The following is a 25746-nucleotide window of genomic DNA, read 5'->3' as shown; positions in this document are numbered from 1 at the left end:
TGTGCTCGGGATCTATTTATCTGCCCGTTCAGCAGCGTGGGCACTGAAGCCATGCCTCCAATCTGCTGGATAGAAAAATAATACCTTATTATTACCGCCTCTTATTATTGCTTTAACTGGCAGAAATGTGGCACTTATTCTCTAAAAAGCCCGCTCTGCCATAATAGCGCAGTAGACTTGTTCGACAAATTAAACTAAAGTACACAAGATTGATGTCTTTAAATAAATTCCTTAAAAGGCCTCTTTGATGCGAACCTTCGATCCGTGAATTAAAGGTGTCTAAAGTTTCTTGGATTAAGATGACGACACCGGCTGAGCGAGCCAAGAATGACATAATGATGATCCTCTGAATGCAACTCCGATGGAGACTTTTTGCATCTAAACAGAAGGCGTAAAAGAATTCCAGCAACCCATTTATTAACCTGCTTTAGGTCCGGAAGTTTTACCCCTCTTTCACGACCAGGCCATTTTTTTGTAATACGGCACTGGATTACTTTAACTGGCACGATCATGCGGCGCTGTACCTAAATAAAATTGATACCTTTTTTTTTCCACAAATAAAGCTTTTTTTTTGGTGATTATTGATACTCTTTGCAATTTTTTTTTTTTTTTTTGCGCTATAAACAAAAAAAGAGTGACAATTTTGAAAAAATAATATAATAAAAAAATTTAAAATAAGTAAAAAATCCAATCCAATAAAATTAAAAAAAAAAAAAAGTAAAAAATCAAATTTACTCATCAATTCAGGCGAATATGGATTCTGCTACCTATATTTGGTAAAAAAAAAAAAAAAAAAAAATCCCAATAGGCATATATTGATTGGTTAGCACAAGTAAAAAATCAAATTTATTTATCAATTCAGGCTAATATGGATTCTGCTACATATTTTTGGTTAAAAAAGAAAATCCCAATAAGCATTTATTGATTGGTTTGCACAAAAGTTATGGTGTCTACAATCTATGGGATATATTATGGAATTTCTATTCATTTTTTACTAGTATTGGCGACAATCAACTACTTATAGCGGGAGTGTGATATACTTTTTTGAAACCAGTGACAGTAATACAGTGATCAGTGCTTAAAAAATGTATTGTCACTGTACTGACACTGGCTGGGAAGGTGTTAACATCAGGGGCGATTAAAGGGTTAAATGTGTTCCTAGGACACAGGACTACATAATACACAGAGGGCTGGGCACAGGACTGCCTAATACACAGAGGGCTGGGCACAGGACTGCATAATACACAGAGCACTGGGCACAGGACTGCATAATACACAGAGGGCTGGGCACAGGACTGCATAATACACAGAGGGCTGGGCACAGGACTGCATAACACACAGAGCTCTGGGCACAGGACTGCCTAATACACAGATCGCTGAGCACAGGACTGCATAATACACAGAGCGCTGGGCACAGGACTGCCTAATACAAAGAGTGCTGGGTACAGGACTACATAATACACCGAGCGCTGGGTTCAGGACTACATAATACACAGAGTGCTGGGCACAGGACTACATAATGCACAGAGCTCTGGGCACAGGACTACATAATACACAGAGAGCTGGGCACAGGACTACATAATACACAGAGCACTGGGCACAGAACTACATAATACACAGAGCGCTGGGTACAGGACTGCATAATACACAGAGCACTGGGCACAGGACTGCATAATACACAGAGCACTGGGCACAGGACTGCATAATACACAGAGCACTGGGCACAGGACTGCATAATACACAGAGCACTGGGCACAGGACTGCATAATACACAGTGCGCTGGGCACAGGACTGCCTAATACACAGAGCGCTGGGTACAGGACTACCTAATACACCGAGCGCTGGGCTCAGGACTACATAATACACAGAGCTCTGGGCACAATACTACATAATGCACAAAGCGCTGGGCACAGGACTGCATAATACAGAGAGCGCTGGGCACATGACTACATAATACACAGAGCGCTGGACACAGGACTACATAATACACCGAGCGCTGGGTTCAGGACTACATAATACACAGAGTTCTGGGCACAGGACTACATAATGCACAGAGCTCTGGGCACAGGACTACATAATACACAGAGCGCTGGGTACAGGACTGCATAATACACAGAGCACTGGGCACAGGACTGCATAATACACAGAGCACTGGGCACAGGACTGCATAATACACAGAGCGCTGGACACAGGACTACATAATACACAGAGCGCTGGGTACAGGACTGCATAATACACAGAGCACTGGGCACAGGACTGCATAATACACAGAGCACTGGGCACAGGACTGCATAATACACAGAGCGCTGGACACAGGACTACATAATGCACAGAGCTCTGGGCACAGGACTGCATAATACACAGTGCGCTGGGCACAGGACTGCCTAATACACAGAGCGCTGGGTACAGGACTACCTAATACACCAAGCGCTGGGCTCAGGACTACATAATACACAGAGTTCTGGGCACAATACTACATAATGCACAAAGCTCTGGGCACAGGACTGCATAATACAGAGAGCGCTGGGCACATGACTACATAATACACAGAGCGCTGGACACAGGACTACACAATACACAGAGCGCTGGGCACAGGACTGCATAATACACAGTGCGCTGGGTACAGGACTACCTAATACACCGAGCGCTGGGCTCAGGACTGCATAATACACAGAGCTCTGGGCACAATACTACATAATGCACAAAGCGCTGGGCACAGGACTGCATAATACAGAGAGCGCTGGGCACATGACTACATAATACACAGAGCGCTGGGCGCTGGACTGCCTAATACACAGAGTGCTGGGCACAGGACTACATATTACATAGAGCGCTGGGCACAGGGAATACATAATACACAGAGCGCTGGGCACAGGACTACATAATATACAGGAGGGTGTTAGGCACAGAGTGAAGGGTTCAGAGGTTTGCTATGCACAGAGGACACTTCTGCCCCCACATCCATAGCTCACCTCTACACCCTTCTCTCACAGATTATCTCTGCAGCCACCTCTTCCCCTTCCCCCACAACAGATAAACTCTACATCCCCCCATGCAGCTGCATCAGCTCTGATCCCTGCTCCCTCACTGCCCTCACCTGTGTACAAATAGACCCCCCCCCCCCCCCAACCTGCTCACCTCCCGGTCTCAGCCCTGAACTCAGTAAATTTTTTGCTCTTCCTCTCCTCCACTGAACAGCAGCAGGAGTGGCAGTGAGATTGTCCAGCAGGGGGCGTCTGCATCTGAGCTACCAGGCTGTTTCTCAGCCAGCATGGGATGCCCTGTCTACCTTAATCCGGCCCTGAATCCGGGGACAAAACCAGGGACAGACTTGGACCGGGGACAGAAAGAAAGACAGAAAAATATATAAATATATTGATAGAGCTAATTTATTCCTTTTGCAGCCAGACCAATTTTCCCATATTTATTTTCCTTATATGCAGTGTGAACATTATAGAATTGAAAACCTACTAAAGACCCCCTAAACCCTATAATATCCGACAGCCTCGGTGGAAAAAAAAAAACTTCTAAAACTCACCCTGGAGGGCATTAAAATGGTTAAATGCTGCCAGCATAAGTGTATTGCATTTTGCCTTACTGTCAGCATAAAAAATAAAAAAATATCAGAGGGCTCTCTATTGCCACCTAGTGGTCAAAAGTGATATAGACTCTGCTCTATCTATTCACATACTAATAATACTTTTTAAACATTATTATAAAAGAGAAGCATTTGAAATACTACAAATCTACCAGCAGGAGACACAAACAACGCAGTAAGAATATGATTTTTTTTTTTTTTTACTATTATTTATGGTTTAATAGTTGGATATATATATATATATATATATATATATATATATATATATATATTTTTTTTTTTTTTTTTTACTATTATTTATGGTTTATAAGGATGTGTTGAACACTGCAGTGCAATTAGCTGGTCAGCGCCTTGGATCGCTCTGACGCACAGAAAGCTCTGATTCATTTTACCTGCTAAAAATCGCTAACCTGGCAGCCGTACGGTTCCATCAGCTTTATGCCACATCACAAAACAACAGCCAATTTGGGTCCTGTAAAAGCAGTAAGGTAGCTGTCTTGCCTCTCCTATACTTGAAGAAAAACACGTCCTGCTCTTGATGTGTCGCGGCCGTTCCACTTAAAGCCATATTGGTCGCTCTCCGTGAAATGTATTATATTAACCTTTTCCCCAAACAGGAAATCTTTGACGTAACGTCAGCCTACTTTAATGTCACCGAGTACAAACACGCAGAATTATTGATTGCTGAATTAAATAGCGAGACCCACTTGTGCATTCATATTTCTTACACGCTGTAGGTAGGTATAGCGATTTTCATTTGTGTAATAATCAGCTATTATACAGGGAAATCCCGAAGGATCTCCATCTACCCGCCATCAACATCATGCAAAGCATTATTATGAATTGACTGAAGCAGAGGTCTCAGTGGCTCTCCTATTAAAGCGTACATCAAAACAAAATAAAAAAAAAAAAAAAATCTTATCCCTGCAAACTACACATTTCCTTATGTTTTATCCCTTTAAAATCCTGCAAATACAGAAAATGCCCGATGATCTTCTAGAAATGCTCTCAGCTCCTCAGCCTTGTTGTGGCTGACAACACACAGCACTTTCGTGGACTAACTGGTGTCAGCCCTGCCCAATTTCTTTTGCTAAACTACTCAATCATTCACACAGTACAAACAGCATGAGTGGTGTCAGCCCTGCCCAATGTTTTTTGCTAAACTAGTTAACCACTCCCACTCTAATATCTCTACAACAGCATCATGCAAAGCATCAATATGAATTGACTGACGCAGAGGTCTCGGTGGCTCTCCTAATCAGGGCTTTTTTTCAGCGGGAATGCAGGGGAACGCAGTTCCGGCACCTTCAGCACTGACTGTATGCAATGGCAAGGGGTGCTGGGGTGTGCTAGAGGGTCTATTGATGATGGCTGCTGGGAATCTATTTTTGCATGGGATCTATTGTTGCTAGGGGGTGGTCTTATCTTGCTGGGGACTCAGTTGTTTGTTGCTATGAGGGATCTACTGTTAAGGGAGAGGGTCTATTGTCGCTAGCTGCCCCAAAAAAAAAAAAAAAGCCCCAACGCAACCCCCAATGTGGGAACATTTTCCACTGGTGATGGATATTTCAAAAGTCTGTATAAGCATAACAAGGCGAAACAGATAATAATCGCCGTTTAGAAAGTTTATTATCTCACAGCGTCTGCTTATGATATCAGATATTCCAGTACTGTATAACATTTTTGTGCTTAGCTCTGTTTTTTTATTACAAAAATGTTGATGTGTGTTTTTGATGATGATGTGATATAAAATGCAAGCTGGTGCAATCATCCCTTATAAAAATGTCTTTATATAGGAAGCATCAGTCATTGTCTGCATTTATGTTTGTTACAGACTTGTCGCATTTTTTATTTTTTTTAAAGAATTCGCCAGAAAGCATTGACTGCATTGATAATGCACATTTACTGCTATCGCCACTTTTCCCGACGCTTGTCGCCATAGGTGTGTGCAGCCCATTGCATTATGGTGTGCACCCCAAAGCTCAAACACACATACCTTTCTCTGCAGCCTCAGCTGCACTGGACAGTGAATGAATGGGAAGTACTCTGTGCTGAGCGTCTTCCTGTTCATTCATCAACTGAAGCATAGTAAACCTAGTTGTGTTCACAATGTTCTTTTGGAAAAGGAAGGCACCAGTAAATTACATTTTACAAGCCCCTTTCCCCACTCTCCATCCTACAGCGTAGTGATTAGGGTGTGCCCAGGCACACCTGGTACACCCCCTGCGCACGCCTATGTTTGCCGCATTCTTTGATAGGGAATGGTGGTTGTTGTAACAATCCCTAAAACAGGCAGAATAAATCTTGCCAGAGGCGGCCTGTCTATTGGGGGCGCAGAGGCACCGCCCCCCCTATCCATGCGTCCGGCCCCCTAATCTACATGCAGGGCGTAGTACGCATGGATTCCAATGGGGCTGACCCAGTTGTGTGACAATAGCGAATGAATATTTGCTAGTGTTACACGGATCCTCCTCCTGGCCAATCAGGTAGTGGGTCATGAGATCCGTTTCCCAATTGGCCGAAAGGAGAAGCTATGCCATTGGCCCAGGAGGAGGAGGAGGGAGAAGACGCAGGAGACTGAGGGGAAGCCGCCACCACCGCTACTACCTGCCTGCCCTCCACATGTTCACGGTGAGTGTGCCGGCGACCCGTGGGGGGGGGGGGGGTATGATGTGCGGGCTGATGTCCGGGGCGGTTGGGGGTATGGTGTGCGGGCTGGTGTGGTCCGGGGGGTATGGTGTGGTCTGCTATATACTGCTGAGGAAAAAAGGTATTTAGTAGGGATAGACTGATGTTTTTTTCAGGGCCAATACATATAACAATATTTTGGTCACAACATATCGGTATCGGCCGATATGGGCCGATATTTTGTACATTTAAGGTTTTGAAAAATAAAGACAATTTTTGACACAAATCTGGCACTGAACATGTTCATTTTCGTTTAATGCTTAATGGCTGGCTTGCTGGCACCCTGTGGTGGGTGGCTGGCTGGCACCTTGTGGTAGGTGTGTAGCTGGCACAGGAGCTGTGGGCGGCTGGCTGGTACAGGGCCTGTGGGTGGCTGCCTGTCTGGCACCCTGTTTGTGGGTGGCTGGCTGTCTGGCACTCTGTGGTGGGTGGCTGGCTAGCTCCCTGTGGTAGGTGGGTGGCTGGCACAGGAGCTGTGGGCGGCTTGCTGGTACAGGGCCTGTGGGTGGCTGGCTGTCTGGCACCCTGTGATGGGTGGCTGGCTGTCTGGCACCCTGTGGTGGGTGGCTGGCTGGCTGGCACAGGGGCTGTGGGTGACTGGCTGTCTGGTACCCTGTGGTGGGTGGCTGGCTGGTACAGGGCCTTGAGTGGCTGACTGGTACAGGCCCTGTGGGTGGCTGGCTGGCTGGTACAGGGCCTGTGGGTGGCTGGCTGGTACAGAGCCTGTGGGTTGCTGGCTGGCTCGCTGGTACAGTGCCTGTGGCTGGCTGGCTGGTACAGGGCCTGTGGGTTGCTGGCTGGCTCGCTGGTACAGTGCCTGTGGCTGGCTGGCTGGTACAAGGCCTGTGGATGTGGGTGGCTGGCTGGCACCGGGCTACTGTGAGTGGGTGTATGGCTGTGATACACTCCTGTGAGACTAGTCCCAACTCCAGACGAGGCTGTCCAAGGCGAGGGGGGCGGCCTAATTAAACAGAATTACATCACAAAAATATCGGCCAGTTCTGGGGCCGATACCAATATATCGGGGAAAGTGCATATCGGCCCCCGATATATTGGCCTTGCTGATAATCGGTCTATCCCTAGTATTTAGCAGTTTATATTTACTAAAATAATTGCATTCCCATGTTCTGTGTACTGTGGAGGACCAGATATAGTGAATGCAGGCTCCTGGGTGTAGCATTCCTCCCATCTTTTTGAGATGGGAACGAAGGACACCTATCAGCAAAAGTAAGTAGGCATAGGACACACCCCTTGCCACACCCCCGTAAAGGAGAATTATACAAAAAAAAAATGATAATTAAACCCACAAGTGTTTTTTTTTTTTTTAACACTTCTATTCCTTTTTACTGTTTTTTGGCATTTATAAATGCAGCAGGTTATAAACTGGATGAAAAATGTTGTACTGGGAAACAGTTTTTGAAAGATAAATAGTGCATTTTCTATACAACTATATCATACCTCCCAAATTTTTGAGATGGGAATGAGGGACACCTACTAGAAAAAGTATGTAGGCATAGGGCACACCCCCTGCCACACCCCATAAAGAAGATTTATACAAAAAATTATTAGTTAAAAACGATTAGTTAAAAATGATTAGTTGATTAGTGGGTAAAAAAATGAGTTGTTTTTTTTTTTTGTTTGTTTTTTTACCGCTACTATTCCTTTTTGCTGGCTTTTGAAATTTACAAATGCAGCAATTTAGAAATTTGATAAAATATTTAGTACTGGAAAATACTTTTTGATAAATAAAAAGTGCATTTTATATACAGCTATAGAGATCAGAAAAAAAATGAGGGGCAAATGAGGAGGAAAGAGGGACAGAGGGACTTTGTTCCAAATCTGGGACAGTCCCTCAAAATCCGGGACAGTTGGGAGCTATGGGTTTAGTAACACTTTAATTTTGATGAATTTCCTCTCATTTCCTGTTTGGCTATGGGACAGAAAGTAAAGGGAATTCTCTCAAATTGGGACACAGATGGCAGGGGTTATAACCCTCCCTTACTGTATCCAAAAAAAAAAAAAAAAATATATATATATATATATATATATATATATATATATATATATATATATATATATATATATATATATATGTATATATATATATATGTGTGTGTGTATTGCCTATAGTTCTACTGTAAAGAATTCAGAGCTGCATTAATTTCAGTCTCTTATATCTTCCTGGATTTCAGCTTTAAAATAAAATACTTTTAAATGAACCTGGAACTCCAGCCAAAACATTATTTTCCAGTTTTTGGGGGGAGGAAAGGGTTAGAGCCTCTGCAGGATTTATTTTTCAGCCGTTATTCAATAACCCGGATACATGACATCCACTGGGCCATCTATCCAGTGCAAATCTGACATATAATAAACATGAAGAATGTCAGGGAATATTTCCCTGGGGAACATCCAATAAAACATTAACCAGTGAATGTTGTATAAATATGTCCCATATAGCTGACATATCATATATTCCCCCGATCTACACTACATACAGAGCCTGACCTTAAAAAAATAAAAAGTCTGAGCCATAAAATAATGAAATAATTGGTGTGTAAAGTTTGGCAATGGAGTTGGTTCTTCTAATAAAAAGCTCAGTTCCTTGTCTGGGATTGTTAATATTTAAAGTCCAATTCTACATTTATGACAAAATGGATATTTTAAGACACGGCGGAACATCAGCATTGTACATAATATCCATTATGTATCTATACAGGCTATTGAAGTTGTCACTGAGCTATTAATAAAACGTCACCTACTGAAGAAGCCCAATGAGTGGACGACACGCGTATAGGAGGGAGGGGCGGAGCCCGTGATGTCACGCATCCACTAAGATCGGTGATGAGCAGACGAATGTGAATGTGATTACAGGCGCTTTTGATTTTACTTTTTGTAAGTATTTTTTTATATGGGGCTTTTATTAAACTTTGTTTAACTGGAGAGCACCATGTAGTCTGCCTTTGTACTTGCATGAGGTTCGCAGAGCAGTAGGAGGAGCTAGCAGATTCGGATACCAGGAGAGGAGATTGCAGGAGTGTCTATATACAGAGCTGACTGATCTCATCTGTGAGGTGAGCAGGTTTTACAGCCGGTGGTGGTGTGCACTTTTTGGTGTCATTAAGTGATTGAAGAACACTGCTGTGGATCACTCTTCGTATTGATTTTATTTAGTTATTTTTTTTACACATGGACTTTGTTTTTTGGGGGTAGTTTTATGTATTGTTGAACACTGCTGTGGATCACTTTTTATATTGCTTTTTTTTTTCTTACATATGGACTTTCTTTTTGGGGGGTAGTTTTATGTATTGTTGAACACTGCTGTGGATCACTCTTTATATTGCTTTTTTATTATTTATTTTTTTTATACACATGGACTTTGTTTTTTGGAGGGTAGATTTATATATTGTTGACCACTGCTGTGGATCACTTTTTATATTGCTTTTTTTATAATTATTTTTTTTTATTCACATGGACTTTGTTTTTTGGGGGTTAGATTTACACATTGTTGAACACTGCTGTCTATCACTCTTTATATTGCTTTTTTTATTATTTTTTTTTCTTTATACCCATGGACTTTGTTTTGGGGGGAAGTTTTATGTATTGTTGAACACTGCTGTGGATCACTCTTTATATTGCTTTTTTTTTTTTTTTTTCCCCTTACACATGGACTTTGTTTTTTGGGGGGTAGTTTTAAGTGTTGTTGAACACTACTGTGGATCACTCTTTATACTGCAATTTTTTTTATTTTTTTTAACACATTGACGTTGTTTTTTTGGGGGTAGTTTTATGTATTGTTGATTTAAAGGGACTTAGATTGAAGGCACACAAATTATTTAGAAGAATAATACTGCGTTGGATCACTCTTTATACTGCATTTTTTTTTTTTTTTTTTTTACACATGGACTTTGTTTTTTGCGGAGTCGTTTTTTTATATTGTCGATTTAGAGCCCATTCACACAGGGGGGCGACACGACTTGCTGGGGCGACCTGTGTGCACCGCGACCTCGGCGCGACATGTATATCATTGAAGTCAATGCAAGTCGCCTCCAGGTCGCCCCAAAGTAGTACAGGACCCTTTTTCTAAGTCGGAGCGACTTGTGTCGCTCCTATTAGAACGGGTCCTGTGCTAATCAATGGCAGGCGACCCACCGCGACTTGTCAGGCGACCCAGTCGCCTGACAAGTCGCGCTAGTGTGAATGGGGTCTCAAAGGACTTTGAATGAAGACACACAAAATATTTAGAAGAATAACACTGCGGTGGATCACTCTTTATATTGCTTTTTTTTTTTTTTTTTTTTTTTAGACCTTGATTTTGTTTTTGAGGGGGTAGTTTTATGTATTGTTGATTTAAAAGGACGTAGATTGAAGACACACAAAATATTTAGAAGTATAACACTGCGGTGGATCACTGTTTATACTGCATTTTTTCTATTTTTATACACAGACTTTGTTTTTTGGGGGAAAGTTTTATGGATTGTTGATTTAAATGACTTTGATTGAAGACACACACATTTTTATTATTTATTATATTTTTATTCTAATACTTTTTATGGTGGTTTTTGGTTGTGCTGCACTGTAAGAAAATGTATCTATAAAACGTCATGCCTTGGAGGATAGTCTGTAGACAGCGGTTACAGCTGAGTCTATGGAATGATGTGTCTACGTGTTCAGGGAGATTTCCTAAATGAGGCCATACATGGATTAAAGTTCAGCCGGTTCAGCGGGGGCTGGCCGAATTTCACTCCATGTATGGGCAGGCTGGTTGTACAGAAGTCAATCTACTGAACGATTCTGTACAACCAGCCTGTTGGGTTTTTCCCGATCAATCAGTGCTGCAGGCTATAACTAGAAGCACTGATTAATGTATTCTGATGGCGGAGAAGTCTCCCCACTGTCAGAATACAATAGCTCAACGGGAAGGATTCCCGCATCCACATCGAATGTATGAATGGGGAACTGGGTCATTTTTTTTATTCAACGGTTGAACGGAAAAAAAAAGAATGAAATACAATATGTCTTGCATTAGAAACATCGACGTTCATGGCCTCATGAGTCTCTAAGGCTCCATTCACACCTGGGCATTCCTGAATCACGGCAAAATGCGGGATGTGTTTGCAATGCCAACAATTCTTAATGGCACCCCAATTCTGGAATAGTGAGCAGAATTGCCTGACTCTCCCCACAATCCCGGAATGCCCAGGTGTGAATGGAGCCTAACGGCTGGTTCACACTTGCGGGGGGGGGGGGGGGGGGGTTGGTAAAGCCATGTGGTTGAGCCACATTTTTCCACTCCTCCCAACCATTACCCCTTTAGTGTAAAAAGGTAATGACCGGGGATATACACAGGCCCCCAGCCATGATGCTTTCCTTCAAAGCCAATGCACTGTCCACCAGTGACGGCTGGTGCATGATAGTTTGGGGGGGTCAGCAAAATCGACAACCCCGTGGGACGGCAGACCTGCAAATCCACCAACACTCCCCCCCCCCCCCCCCCAGCCAGCAGGTAGTCAAATCAACCACCCCCCAGGGACGGACGGATGGACGGCTGGCCATTCTTACCTCCTCCTTCCCCAAGTGGCTGTGAGTTTCCTCCCTCTTCCTAGCCAATGGTCAGTAAAATGGCTTCTCTTTTCAGCCAATCGGGAAAGGGGACTCACGACCCGCTTCCTGATTGCCTGGGAGGAGAATCAGAGTCAGAGACAGGATCAGTCATACAACTGGGTGGGATCAGGGCACAGAGCCCACCCTTTTTGGAAGCCTATTAGAGCCTCTGTCTCTAATCAGGTGCTTGAAAAAAAACCCTATTGGAATCCATGCATCCGGGGCCATTGATGTAGATTAGGGGGCCGGATGCATGGATGGGGGGGGGAGCGGCGCCCCTGCACCCCCAATGGATGGGCCGCCACTGCTGTCCACCTGATGTGACTCATTGAAGTGGATGGGGCCATGCTGCAATGTGGTTCTGTTGAGGCATTTAGGGGTTAAAACAGGTGGAGAGAAGGTGACATATCGCCTCTTCACCGACTGTCAAGCACCTCTGAAAAGAGATCTGAGCATGGATTGCCGCTTGCCTGCTAGTGTGAATAATCCCCAGAAGTATAACAGATAAGCTGCAAAGGCAGTAGACAGGGGGGTTCACATGCTGCGGTCACAGTGCTTCACTTCACACCCGTGACAATATCCCACAGATTGTCCTACAGACTCCCCCACAGATTCTCCTACAGATTTTCTATGGGATTTAGGTCAGGAAGATGAGAGACATCAGACCTAACAATGTAGACAAGCTGAAGGCCACCATCAAAGCAACCTGGGCTTCCATAACACCTCAGCAACGCCACAGGCTAATCGCCTCCACTCCACGCTGCATTGATGCAGTAATTCATGCAAAAGGAGCCCCGACCAAGTATTGAGTGCATACTATATTGTATATGGGCAGACTTTTCAGTAAGCCAACATTTCTGTATTAAAAATTCTTTTTTTTTTTTTTTTATTGGTCTTATGTAATATTCTAATTTTTTGAGATACTCAATTTTGGGTTTTCACTAGCTGTAATCTATAAACCAGCTGACCAATACTTAGAGGTGAAGGATGCATTAGGTGATCCAGCCAGTAAGTCTGTTGTTTTTCTAAAGCACAAGCTCTCCAGCAGAAAATAACAGTTTTTCATGCATGGGACAAACCATTTACCACTGGCAGGGGTGATTAAAATGATCAGCTTTTATTTATTCATGTGAGACATTTATCCCTGAAGAAAAAAAAAAAAGGTCGCTGTAAGTGATTATAAGGTTTTTTATATATATATATATATATATATATATATATATATATATATATATATATATATATACAGTAAACCCCCCTCCATTGCGGGGGTTACGTTCCGGACCCAGCCGCAAAAAGTGAAATTCCGCGAAATAGAAAAACCCTATTACAATGCATTGTAGGCATGTTTTTTTTACTGTCACTGTACGTGTAAAAGCATTTTAAGGTCTGTAAACACACTTTTAAAACAATAGAAACTCATTTAAACACATAAAAGATACTGAGAGACATAGCAAGAGCTATGGAAAACACAAAAATATTTAATTTTTAATGATTTATATAGTAAAATAACATTACAAAAAAAAAACGCGAATTACCGGGACCGCAAAAACTGAACCGCGATGGAGCGGGGGATAACTATATATATATATATATATTATAATATAGTATATATATATATATATTAGAGGCTGACGTTTGGCTTCAATCTGTTAGTGTATTTAAATCTGCTAATAACTTTAACACTTCCCTCCCCCCAGACTGACAATGCTGCTTTCTGCTGTGCCTCTTTTGCTCATTCACCCAGAGTTGTGTCTGGTTAATACAGGAGGAGTGTTACTGGCCAGATCACCAGGTTAAAACAGAAAGGGAAAAGCCAAAGAAAAGAAAAGGAATGCAGCCACCACATCTAATGATTGCTAGCTGCAATATATCACATTTTTGATTTTGGGTTTATACCACTTTGATCACCTTGGTTTCCTAAGGCCATACATTTGCACACTAGACCACTGATCTACACTACCGCTATGTAGCAGGGACACCTTGAACAGCTTACTAAAAGTGAATGTGATACAATAGTGTGTGAATGAGCTATGACTGTGCATTATATACAAGTAAATTCCTCCACATCTGGCACACATGTATTATGTAATATATTATATCAATGCTCATTAACGACTGGGTAGGCGAACCGCATCCTAGAACCGAGTCTCATATTTGCAGGAATTTAATGCTCTTTCAGACTTGCATGTTGTTCTCAATTGTTTTATTTAGGCTCCAAAATGCGTCATTACTATGCGTGAGATATAAAGAAATGCTGGATCTCCGTGAAGTTCACCTGCCATCATTCGACTTAGAAAGTCAACAGCGAACCTGTATTTGTTATAACTGTTTTCACAGTGCTGTACGACGCTCGGCATGTGATCTATGTGTCATCTATGCATATTCAAAAGATGGAAATTCTGCTGCCCCTTCAAATGATGCAGCCAGGAAACAGTATAGTTATGTTATAATCCAATCCAGGTTTTTTTCATTACTTTATTTATTGTATAAAAAAATACACTATATTTTCAAAAGTATTGGGACACCTGCCTTTACACGCACATGAACTTTAATGGGATCCCAGTCTTAGTCCGAAGGGTTCAATATTGAGTTGGCCGACCCTCTGCAGCTATAACAGCTTCAACTCTTCTGGGAAGGCTGTCTACAAGGTTTAGAAGTGTGTCTATGGGAATGGACCAAAGGGTGGGCCAACTTAATATTGAACCCTATGGACTAAGACTGGGATGTCATTAAAGTTCATGTGTGTGTAAAGGCAGGCGTCCCAATACTTTTGGTAATATATTGTATGTTTAAGTGTGTGTGCATTTATATTTAAATGTGTGTGCATGTATGTTTGTTTGTGTGTGTGTATGTGTGTGTATGTATGTTTGTTTGTGTATACGTATGTGTGTGTGTGTGTGTGTGTATATGTTTATGTGTGTGTATGTATGTTCATGTGTGTGTATACGTGTGTGTGTGTGTATGTATGATTGTTTGTGTATATGTATGTGCATGCGTGTATGTTTATGTGTGTGTATGTATGTTTATGTGTGTGTATACATATATGTGTGTCTATGTATGTTTGTTTGTGTATACATATGTGCGTGTATGTTTAAGTGTGTGTATGTATGTTTTTATGTGTGTGTATACGTGTGTGTGTATGTATGTTTGTGCATGTGTGCGTGTGTGTGTGTATGTTTATGTGTATGTATGTGTGTTTATGTGTGTATGTACTGTGTGTGTATGTATGTGTGTGTGTGTGTGTATGTTTATGTGTATGTGTGTATGTACTGTGTGTGTGTATGTATGTGTGTATGTACTGTGTGTGTATGTATGTGTGTTTATGTGTGTATGTACTGTGTGTGTATGTATGTGTGTTTATGTGTGTATGTACTGTGTGTGTGTGTATGTGTGTATGTACTGTGTGTGTATGTATGTGTGTATGTACTGTGTGTGTATGTGTGTTTATGTGTGTATGTACTGTGTGTGTATGTATGTGTGTATGTACTGTGTGTGTATGTATGTGTGTTTATGTGTGTATGTACTATGTGTGTGTGTATGTATGTGTGTTTATGTGTGTATGTACTGTGTGTGTGTATGTATGTGTGTTTATGTGTGTATGTACTGTGTGTGTGTGTGTGTATGTATGTGTGTTTATGTGTGTATGTACTGTGTGTGTGTATGTATGTGTGTTTATGTGTGTATGTACTGTGTGTGTATGTATGTGTGTATGTACTGTGTGTGTGTATGTATGTGTGTTTATGTGTGTATGTACTGTGTGTGTGTGTACAGGCATACAAGAACACAAGACATATTTAGTAAATTAGTTAATAAACTGACCATGACCCAAAGCATCCTACAGCATTGTGATCAGGGTAGGTAAAAATCAATGATTTTAAAAAAAAAATAAATAAATCGGATTTTCTTAATTTAAATCAGATTTTTTTTAATTGTATCAATTTTATTTTAATAAAATGCTTTTGGAGTAAAAATCCATCTAAAGATAGTTTTCTATTTAAGATACATTAATAATTTAGTTTGATCCACATGAAATGAAGCTTAGTTATGTAGCATGAGGCTGTATATTCTGCAATATTTACATTTTTGGTAAAATCATTCAATGAATCCAAGCTGAGATAACATGCACTGCATTGATGTATTCACACAATTTCACAGTAACCATGATATAAAATAAAGTTCAGGAATATTCCTTTATCCAATTGTTTTTCAAATCTATGTGCACTACAAACTGTATGATTGAATAGGTTCTGATATCACTGTTTTACTATGTTTTACCGGTGTGTGTGTCAGGTGTGCATAGTGCTGCATAAAGTCCCAAATAATACACAAAAATAGTCCAAATTAAATATGTTGTGATGAAGCCTTCAAGCTGAGGAGGTGAAGATCGTGTGACTATATTCAGTATCCCACCACCAGCGTAGCTTCTTACCAGAAATATGAGAATATAGGGCATACAAATATGTGATTCCGCTCCAGAGATCGAACACCAGAAAGGTTGGGAAGATTTACCCCTAACACCATCCAAGAGAAGTGGAGGTGATGAGCCTCTTACCAAATCAATGAATTTGTAGAGCTGTAAACCAACAGTCACTTCTCCCTTCCAACACGGTAGGTGATGGGTCGGTCTCTGGTGGGTGTTCGCTGTTCTTAGCCTGGCTGTAGAGGGGCAGGGTGCGCTGCTGTCAGTGCTAGGAGGATATGGTTGATATCATTGATTTGGTAAGAGGCTCATCACCTCCACTTCTCTTGGATGGTGTTAGGGGTAAATCTTCCCAACCTTTCTGGTGTTCGATCTCTGGAGCGGAATCACATATTTGTATGCCCTATATTCTCATATTTCTGGTAAGAAGCTACGCTGGTGGTGGGATACTGAATATAGTCACACGATCTTCACCTCCTCAGCTTGAAGGCTTCATCACAACATATTTAATTTGGACTATTTTTGTGTATTATTTGGGACTTTATGCAGCACTATGCACACCTGACACACACACCGGTGTTTTCACTGTTAATGCTGTGGTTTAAGTTTGTGTTTTATTATTAATCCCTCCATATGTTTAAAGCACATTTTGATGCTTACTTTAAATTTTTTCTGATATCAGCAGCACACTGTTGGTTTGTTTAAAATCATTTCTTTGTTTTCACATTGCAAACGATTTTATTGGAAATATCACCTCATTGATTAGCGCACCTGATACACATACCCCTATCAATGATAGCTGTGGGCTTGTCTAGGATCAACGCAACATGGCCACACAGAGCCAAAGAAGCCTCACTGGATCTACAACAAGACCAATGGCAGACGAGAGACGGAGGAGAGGGGAAGCTAAAAAATGATTGAACAATCCCCTCATTATATGGTCTGTAGATCCTATGTTTCATGGAGTTGCCATCAGTAAGCCAGTAGCCCCGGGAGGAACAGCCAAGAAGGTATAAGATCAATATTATCCTCCTTATCTCTTCTTCTTAACTTGGTGAGTCCCTGACCCAGAAAAACCAAGCCAAATTCCTCTGTTTGGATGACTAATATGCTTGTTTCGGGTCAACAACTAACTATAAATAAAGGTATATTGGGCATGCCCTAAGATAAGAATTCCCTTCCATGTTTCAGGTCACTGGATCACCAAAGAAGAATGAAGCCTCACTTGATCTACAACAAGACCAATGGCAGGCGAGAGATGAAGGAGAGGGGAAACCAAAAAAGGATCGAACAATCCCCTCAATATATGGTCTGTAGATCCTATGTTTCATGGAGTTGCCATCAGTAAGCCAGTAGCCCCGGGTGGAACAGCCAAGAAGGTATAAGGTCAATATTATCATCCTTATCTCTTCTTCATAACTTGGTGAGTCCCTGACCCAGAAAAACCAAGCCAAAACCCTATGTTTGGATGACTAATATGCTTGTTTCGGGTCAACAACTAACTATAAATAAAGGTATATTGGGCATGCCCTAAGATGAGAATTCCCTTCCATGTTTCAGGTCACTGGATCACCAAAGAAGAATGAAGCCTCACTTGATCTACAACAAGACCAATGGCAGACGAGAGATGAAGTAGAGGGGAAACCAAAAAATGGATCGAACAACAACCTCAATATATGGTCTGTAGATCCTATGTTTCATGGGGTTGCCATCAGTAAGCCAGTAGCCCCTGGAGAAGCAGTTAAGAAATTATAAGGTCAATATTATCATCCTTATCTCTTCTTCATAACTTGGTGAGTCCCTGACCCAGAAAAACCAAGCCAAATTCCTCTGTTTGGATGGCCAATATGCCTTGTTTTGGGTCAACAACTAACTATGTCATAAATAAGATGATGCCCTAAGATGAGAATTCCCTTCCATGTTTCAGGTCACTGGATCACCAAGGAGGGATACGGATGATGACATGGAGCTTGTATCCCCAAAAACAAGTCAGCACAGCGCCTCCCATGCACTTATTTAGAGAGGTTCCCTTTACAGCAAGAGGTGGGAGTAGGGAAGGCATTAGGGTAAAACAAAGTCCTCTGTTGAATGAGTAGCAGATGCTTGGAGAAATGTACCGGCCGTATTGGTAAATTGCATTAACCAAATAATAACATCTTGAATAAACACAGAAATGTCATAAAACAAACATAGCAATACTCTATAGAAAAACACCAATCACAAAGCTGAGATCAACATTGTTATGCAACAGTATAAAAAGTGTGTTACTTGCCAACATGATTACTTTACGTAAGGAACAGCAACATAGAGACATTTCAAAAACAGATCTGTTTGATTGGACAATAGTCACCCCCCTCGGCCAGCTCTTGGTGAACTAAATGTTTCAGCAAGACCTAATGGGGGCTTCTTATTCCTTGACAGCTGTGGAATTGCCATTTTCCCCACCAGCAGCAGATTACTGTATAACAGGTCAGCATCAGTGAATTTAGGTTAATCTTAGTCTATCTGGAAGAATCTGTGCCCGGTCCTCTCAATCGCAGCTTTACCAAAGCACAGCGCAGCTTATAGGCCAATGCAAAGTGCGGGCACTGTTTGTGGGCAAGGTGTAGCAATCAGTTTTCTTTCACCAAATCTGCTATGGGTGATTACAGTTTGCACGTCTGTTGTCCTTTGAGCTTCTTCAGTAACACGAACCTGTACAGAGGCTACCACTGCTTCACTTCTAAAAATGCTAGTTGCCTGGCTGTCATGCTGATGCAGGGGTTGATTTACTAAAACTGGAGAGTGCAAAATCTGGTGCAGTTTGCATGGTAGCCAATCAGCTTCTAACTTTAGCTTGTTCAATTCAGCTTTGCCAAAAAAAAAACCTGTGCACAGCTGCACCAGATTTTGTACACTGCGGTTTTAGTAAATCAACCCCACTGGGTTTTATTTGACACTGACCAGGAGCAAGTATGCAAACTTTACCAGCTCAAACAATACATTCCTCATATTTGCTTCTCTTCGGTCTTTTAAACATACAATTGAATGTGTTTTGTTATATATGTTTGACCAGAACAAAAAAAAGATGTTTATTCAGCCAAAAATCGAATGAGCTGATAACCTCCAGTACTCTACGACTCTAGACCAGGGGTCTCCAAACTACAGCCTGTGGGCCAAATCTAGCTCACTGCAAGATTTTATGCAGCCCTCTAATGTAAAAGGAGGGCTCTGATGGGGACCTGGATGTAAAAGGGGGGCTCTGATGGGGGGTCAGGTTGTAAGGGGGAACTATGATGTGGATCCGGATGTAAGAGGAGACTCTGATGGGGAACCTGGATGTAAGGGGGGACTCTGATGGGGGCCTGGATGTAAGGGGGGTTCTGATGCGGACCCATATGTAAGGGGGGACTCTAATGGGGACCTGGATGTAAGGGGGGGGGCTCTGGATGTAAGGGGCGCTATAATGGGGACCCAGATGTAAGGTGGGCTCTAATGGGGAAATGGATGTAAGGAGAGACTATGATGGGGACCCAGATGTAAGGGGGAACTCTGATGGGGACCTGGATGTAAGGAGGGACTATGATGGGGACCATGTTGTAGGGGAACTCTGATGGGGACCTGGATTTAAGGGGTATTCTGATGGGGACCTGGATGTAAGGGGGTCTCTGATGGGGACCATGTTGTAGGGGGAACTCTGATGGGGACCTGGATTTAAGGGGTATTCTGATGGGGAGCTGGATGTAAGGGGGTCTCTGATGGGGACCCAGTTGTAGGGGGAACTCTGATGGGGACCTGGATGTAAGGAGGGACTATGATGTGGACCAAGATGTAGGGGGACTCTGATGGGGGCCTGGATTTAAGGGGGGATTTCAATGGGGACCTGGATGGAAGAGGGAACTATGATGGGGACCTGCATGTAAGGGGGATTTTGATGGGGACCTGAATGTAAGGGGAGACTATGATGTGGACCAAGATGTAAGGCAGGTTCTGATGGAGACCTGGATGCAAGGGGGGACTCTGATGGGGACCTGGATTTAAGGGAGGATTTTGATGGGGACCTGGATGGAAGAGGGAACTATGATTGGGACCTGCATGAAAGGGGATTTTGATGGGGACCTGAATGTAAGGGGAGACTATGATGTGGACCCAGATGTAAGGGGGGCTCTAAAGAAGACCTGGATGCAGGGGGGGGGGGGCTTTGATGGGGACTGGCATGTAAATGGAGACTCTGATGGGCACCTGGATGTACGGGGAAACTATGATGAGGACCCAGTTGTAAGGGGGACTATGACAGAAACCTGGATGTAAGAGGGGACTCTGATGTAAAGGGAACTCCAATATAAGAGAGACTTTGATTGGGACTGTGAAGTAAGGGGCAACTTCATTTGGGGTTTTTTTTTTGTTTTACTGAAAAAAAAAAAAAAAATCAAAACAGAACTTAGTAACTTTAATTTAATTTGTTATTTTTTATACTTTTTTTTGACCCACAAATATTTTCAAATCTACACTGTGGCCCTTGTACTGAAACGTTTGAAGACTCCTGCTCTAGATGGTTATTAGTTAACATTGTTCCCTGTTATCTACCTTGCCATCCTAACACACTCCCTGTCCTAGGGGGGCAACGCTGCTCAGCTGAGTTGTCACCCTAGTTAATGGCAGGATTGCCAGGGTAAAATAATTGGAAAAAAAGTGTAAAAAAAAAAAAAAAAACGAATGCAGCCACCACATTTAAGGCTAACCATACACTGTACAATCTCCTTTAGGTCTATCAATTAGGTAATAGAAGGACCTGTCCGCTTCTATGCAGAGTAAATTTTTAGGTTAAAGCTAAAGGAGACTGTATAGAGATTGTATAATCAGATTGTATAGTGACTGGTAAACTGCAATATTATCAATTTTTGTTCTTGGCGTTAGATGTACTTTAAGCTCTTTTATAACCTGCATGCTTATCCTGAGTCACTGTCTCAAAAAGAACTGAAGTCAGAGACAGCCAAGCAAATAGTATTTCCAGTAATGGCACCCCAGTATAAAAGTTCCTTTGAACTATTCCCAGAAAAGTTTAGTTGGATTCATTTAAATGCCCAGCAAACTCAACAGATGATCAGGAAATAATGAAACAATAATCCAATCAGCCAAAGGTTGGTGTCATCTTCCCATTTAAAAGGTTTTCTTTCTTTCTTTTTTTTTTTTTTCTTAAAATACGCTCCCTAATTCCCAACACCCAATCATTATAAACACAGGCATTGCCAGAGTGGAAGGATTGATCAAACCAGCTCTTGCCTGTATCTATTAATAATGATATCCAGGTAGCTAGCTGGCAAGTTTCAATGCTAATCAATACAGCTGTAATATCAGTTTATATTGATTTTGTGGTATTTTTGAAGGAGGAAAAAAAAAGAACATCCTTCCTCATCCAGGGATCTCTTTTACAATGTATCTACAGTATATCCACAGATCTCTACAATGTATCTATATCCAGAGATCTCTACAATTTATCTATATCCAGAGATCTCTACTATATCCAGAGATCTCTACAATGTATCTATATCCAGGGATCTCTACAATGTATCTATATCCAGAGATCTTTACTATATCCAGGGATCTCTACAATGTATCTATATCCAGAGATCTCTACAATGTATCTATATCCAGGGATCTCTACAATGTATCTATATCCAGAGATCTCTACAATGTATCTATATCCAGAGATCTATAATGTATCTATAGCCAGAGATCTCTACAATGTATCTATATGCAGGGAATGGATCTCTACTATACCCAGGGATCTCTACTATACACAGGGATCTCTATGATGTATCTATATCCAGGGATCTCTACTATACCCAGGGATCTCTATGATGTATCTATATCCAGGGATCTCTACAATGTATCTATATCCAGGGATCTCTACTATATCCAGAGATCTCTACAATGTATCTATATCCGGGGATCTCTACAATGTATCTATATCCAGGGATCTCTACTATATCCAGAGATCTCTACAATGTATCTATATCCAGGGATCTCTACTATATCCAGAGATCTCTACAATCTATCTATATCCAGAGATCTCTACAATGTATCTATATCCAGAGATATCTACAATGTATCTATATCCAGGGATCTCTACAATGTATCTATATCCAGGGATCTCTACAATGTATCTATATCCAGGGATCTCTACAATGTATCTATATCCAGGGATCTCTACTATATCCAGGGATCTCTACAATGTATCTATATACAGGGATCTCCACTATACCCAGGGATCTCTACGATGTATCTATATCCAGGGATCTCTACTATATCCAGGGATCTCTACAATGTATCTATATACAGGGATCTCCACTATACCCAGGGATCTCTACGATGTATCTATATCCAGGGATCTCTACTATATCCAGAGATCTATACAATGTATCTATATCCAGGGATCTCTACAATGTATCTATATCCAGAGATCTATACAATATCAATGGATCTCTGCAATGTATCTATATACAGAGATTGCTACTATATCCAGGGATCTCTACAATCTATCTATATCCAGACATCTCTACTATTTATTTACACAATGCCATTGTATTTTTTTTTCTTTCAATATTATAGCAATGTATGCCCACAAGCTGTCCATAGGACCCGGATACAGAAGAGGAACACTTGAAATTCTGAGCATATCCATCAATGCCAAGCAGCTCAGCCGTTCCAGGCATTCCTATTTGCCTTCCTGGTGGGGCAAAAAACTTTTCAGCCATGCAAAATAAGCCCCCCTCCCTCTTAAAGCGGTATTAAACCCATAATCAAACATTATTGCAGCCTACCAACCATTAGATGTGGTGGCTACATTCATTTTTCTTTTTTAGGCTTTTTCACCTAGTGATCTGGCCAATAACACATCTCCTGTATTAGAGTGTCTCCACTCTGGATGAAAGAGAACAGGAGGCACCTTTGGACAACAGTATTGTTAATCTGGGGATGGGGAGTGTTAGATGTACTAGCAGGTTTGCATACACTAACAAATTGAAGCCAAACTCCAGATCACACTTTTTGATCAGTTACAGCAACAGTTTTTCTATCCTGGGAGGGGGGGGGGTGTTATATGTACAAGCAGATTTAGATACTCTATGGAAGTCTAACTACAGCTAACACTTTTTTTAGCAGTTACAGCAACAGTTGTTTTTCCCCTTTGGGGGCTAAGATGTACTAACAGATTTAGACACACTACCAAATGGAAGTCTAACTACAGCTAACACTTTTAGCAGTTACAGCAACAGTTTTTTTTTCCTTTGGGGGGTTAGATGTACTAGCAGCTTTGGATACACTAACAAACAAAAGCCAAACAGCAACATTTTTGTTTGTTTTTTCCTTTTAGGGTAGATAAGGGTTTTATATAAATACATTAACAAAAAGATCATTGCAAGTACCCCTGTCAGTGGTAAATGGTTGGTCTCAACTCTCTAACTACTACATCTACAGGACAGCTTGTCCTGTTAAAGAGAAACAACAGCCTTGCTGGCCAAAAATAAAATAAAAGAAAGCCTAAAAATAAAGAATGCAGCCACCGCATCTAAGAATTGGTACACTGCAATATAGTAAAGGTTTGCTTTTTGGGTTTTAGCAGTTGCAGCAACAGTTTTTCTTTCCTTTTGAGGGGGGTGGGAGAGAAGTGTTTGATGTACTAGCAGATTTTAATACACTAGCAAACTAAAGCCAAAACCCACACTCACACTGCACTTACAGCCACATTTTTTTTTCTGTTTTTGAGATAAAGGTTTTATATAAATAATTAGAAAAAGAATCATTACCCCTGTCAGTGTTAAAGTGTTGGTCTCAACCCTCTAACTGCTACATCTACAGGACACATTGTCCTGTTGAAGAGAAACAACAGGCTTGCTGGCCAAAAATAAAAGTAAAGAAAGCCTAAAAAATAAAGAATGCAGCCACCTAAGAATTGGTACACTGCAATATAATAAAAGTTTGCTTTTTGGGTTTAAGCAGTTACAGCAACAGTTTTCCTTTTTTTTTTGAGGGGGGGGGGGGGTGGGGGAGGGAAGTGTGAGCCAAACTCGAGCTCACACTGCAGTGACAGCAACATTTTTGTTTTCTCTTTTTGAGATAAATGTTTTTATATAAATAAATAAAAAAGGATCATAATGAGCATCCCTGACAGTGGTAAATGGCTTGCCTCAACCCTCTAACTGCTACATCTACCTGTCCTGTTGTAGAAAAACAACAGGCTTGCTGGCCAAAATAAAAGGAAAAAAAGCCTAAAAAATAAAGAATGGAGCCACCATCTAAGAATCGGTAAGCTGCAATATAATAATAAGGTTTGCTTTTTGGGTTTAATACCGCTTTGGAGAGCAATGCCGCCTGCAGCAGCAGTGGAGTCTCCCTCCCAGCAGAGGTATAGACTAGGCATGGAATGGTGGTCCTTACCGGTAAGGTGGTGCCAGTCTTGCGGAGGGGCCCCCTGAAAACTCCTTTAATACTACGGAAGTGCCCATTGCTGAGATGAGTGGAGCTGATGACAAGGTAATAGCACGCCATACGGTCCACAGTCTCCCATAGGTGGGCAGATCGGGCATACGATGGGCAGATCAGCACTGGCAGCTAAGTCCATGGAAAACCTTCCTCCTCCAAGGATCCCTGGGAAGGGGGGGTAATATTGAGGCTTTACCCCAAGTGTCTCTCCAGATAGCAGGAGAAGCGAGCTCTGTAATCCTGCAGGAAGAGCGATCCCCCCAAATAAGAATATAGAAGTGACAGCTCAGCAGCGGGCTGTCATCATCGGGGCCGCCCGGCCGCTCCGCCGCTCTCCACGGTGCTGAACACCTCTCATCCCGAACACACAGAGCCCGGTCACCTCTCCTTCCTAATCTACACCGACAGAGGAGGGGACACCGATCCCTACACAATCATCAACAGCCTGCCGGTCCCTTCCCGCAGAGCGCATCCATCACCGGTACATCGCACGCATCCTGCCGGCAATCAACGGGGATCGGCGGCTGGGTGAACTTTCCGTGTGTGTCTGCGAGCTTCCCAATGCTTCCCAATGCTCCCTGTGTGTCGCTATGCCGAGCCTTTGTGGCAGCAGGCGTGCATTCTCCACCCCCAGCTATTCCCCTCTCCTCTCCTCCCTCCCCTTCTCCTCTCCCTTTCCTCTCTCTCACTATCTTCTCTCTCCCTCTCCTCTCCTCCCTCCTCTTCTCTCTCCCTCTCTCTTCTCTCTCCCTCTCCTCTCCTCCCTCCTCTTCTCTCTCCCTCTCCCTCTCTCTCTCTCCCTCTCCTCTCTCTCACTCTCTCCTCTCTCTCTATCTCCCTTTCTCTCTATCTCCCTTTCCTCTCTCTCTCCCTCTCCTCTCTCTCCCTCTCTCCTCTCTCCCTCTCTTTTCCTTTCCTTTCCTCTCTTCTCTCTCCCTCTCTTCTCTCTCTCTTCTCTCTCTCTTCTCTCTCT

General features: G+C 42.2%; 1 protein-coding gene across 1 annotated transcript in view; it reads right to left on the bottom strand.

Moving 5' to 3' along the window:
- The window catches only part of ZNF804B (zinc finger protein 804B), a 518891-nt gene extending 493750 nt beyond the window's left edge, over window positions 1–25141 (bottom strand). The window contains exon 1 of the mRNA XM_082257309.1: window positions 24729–25141. Coding sequence (XP_082113435.1) covers window positions 24729–24839 — 111 coding nt within the window. The 5' untranslated portion in view covers window positions 24840–25141. The remainder of the gene's footprint in view (window positions 1–24728) is intronic.
- Window positions 25142–25746: the final 605 nt, after the last annotated feature.

The sequence above is a fragment of the Pelophylax lessonae genome (assembly GCF_965119305.1).
Source record: "Pelophylax lessonae genome assembly, chromosome: 5".
In the NCBI taxonomy this organism is placed as follows: Eukaryota; Metazoa; Chordata; class Amphibia; order Anura; family Ranidae; genus Pelophylax; species Pelophylax lessonae.
Note: the sequence above shows the minus strand (reverse complement) of the source record. Positions and strands in the feature narration are given on the sequence as shown.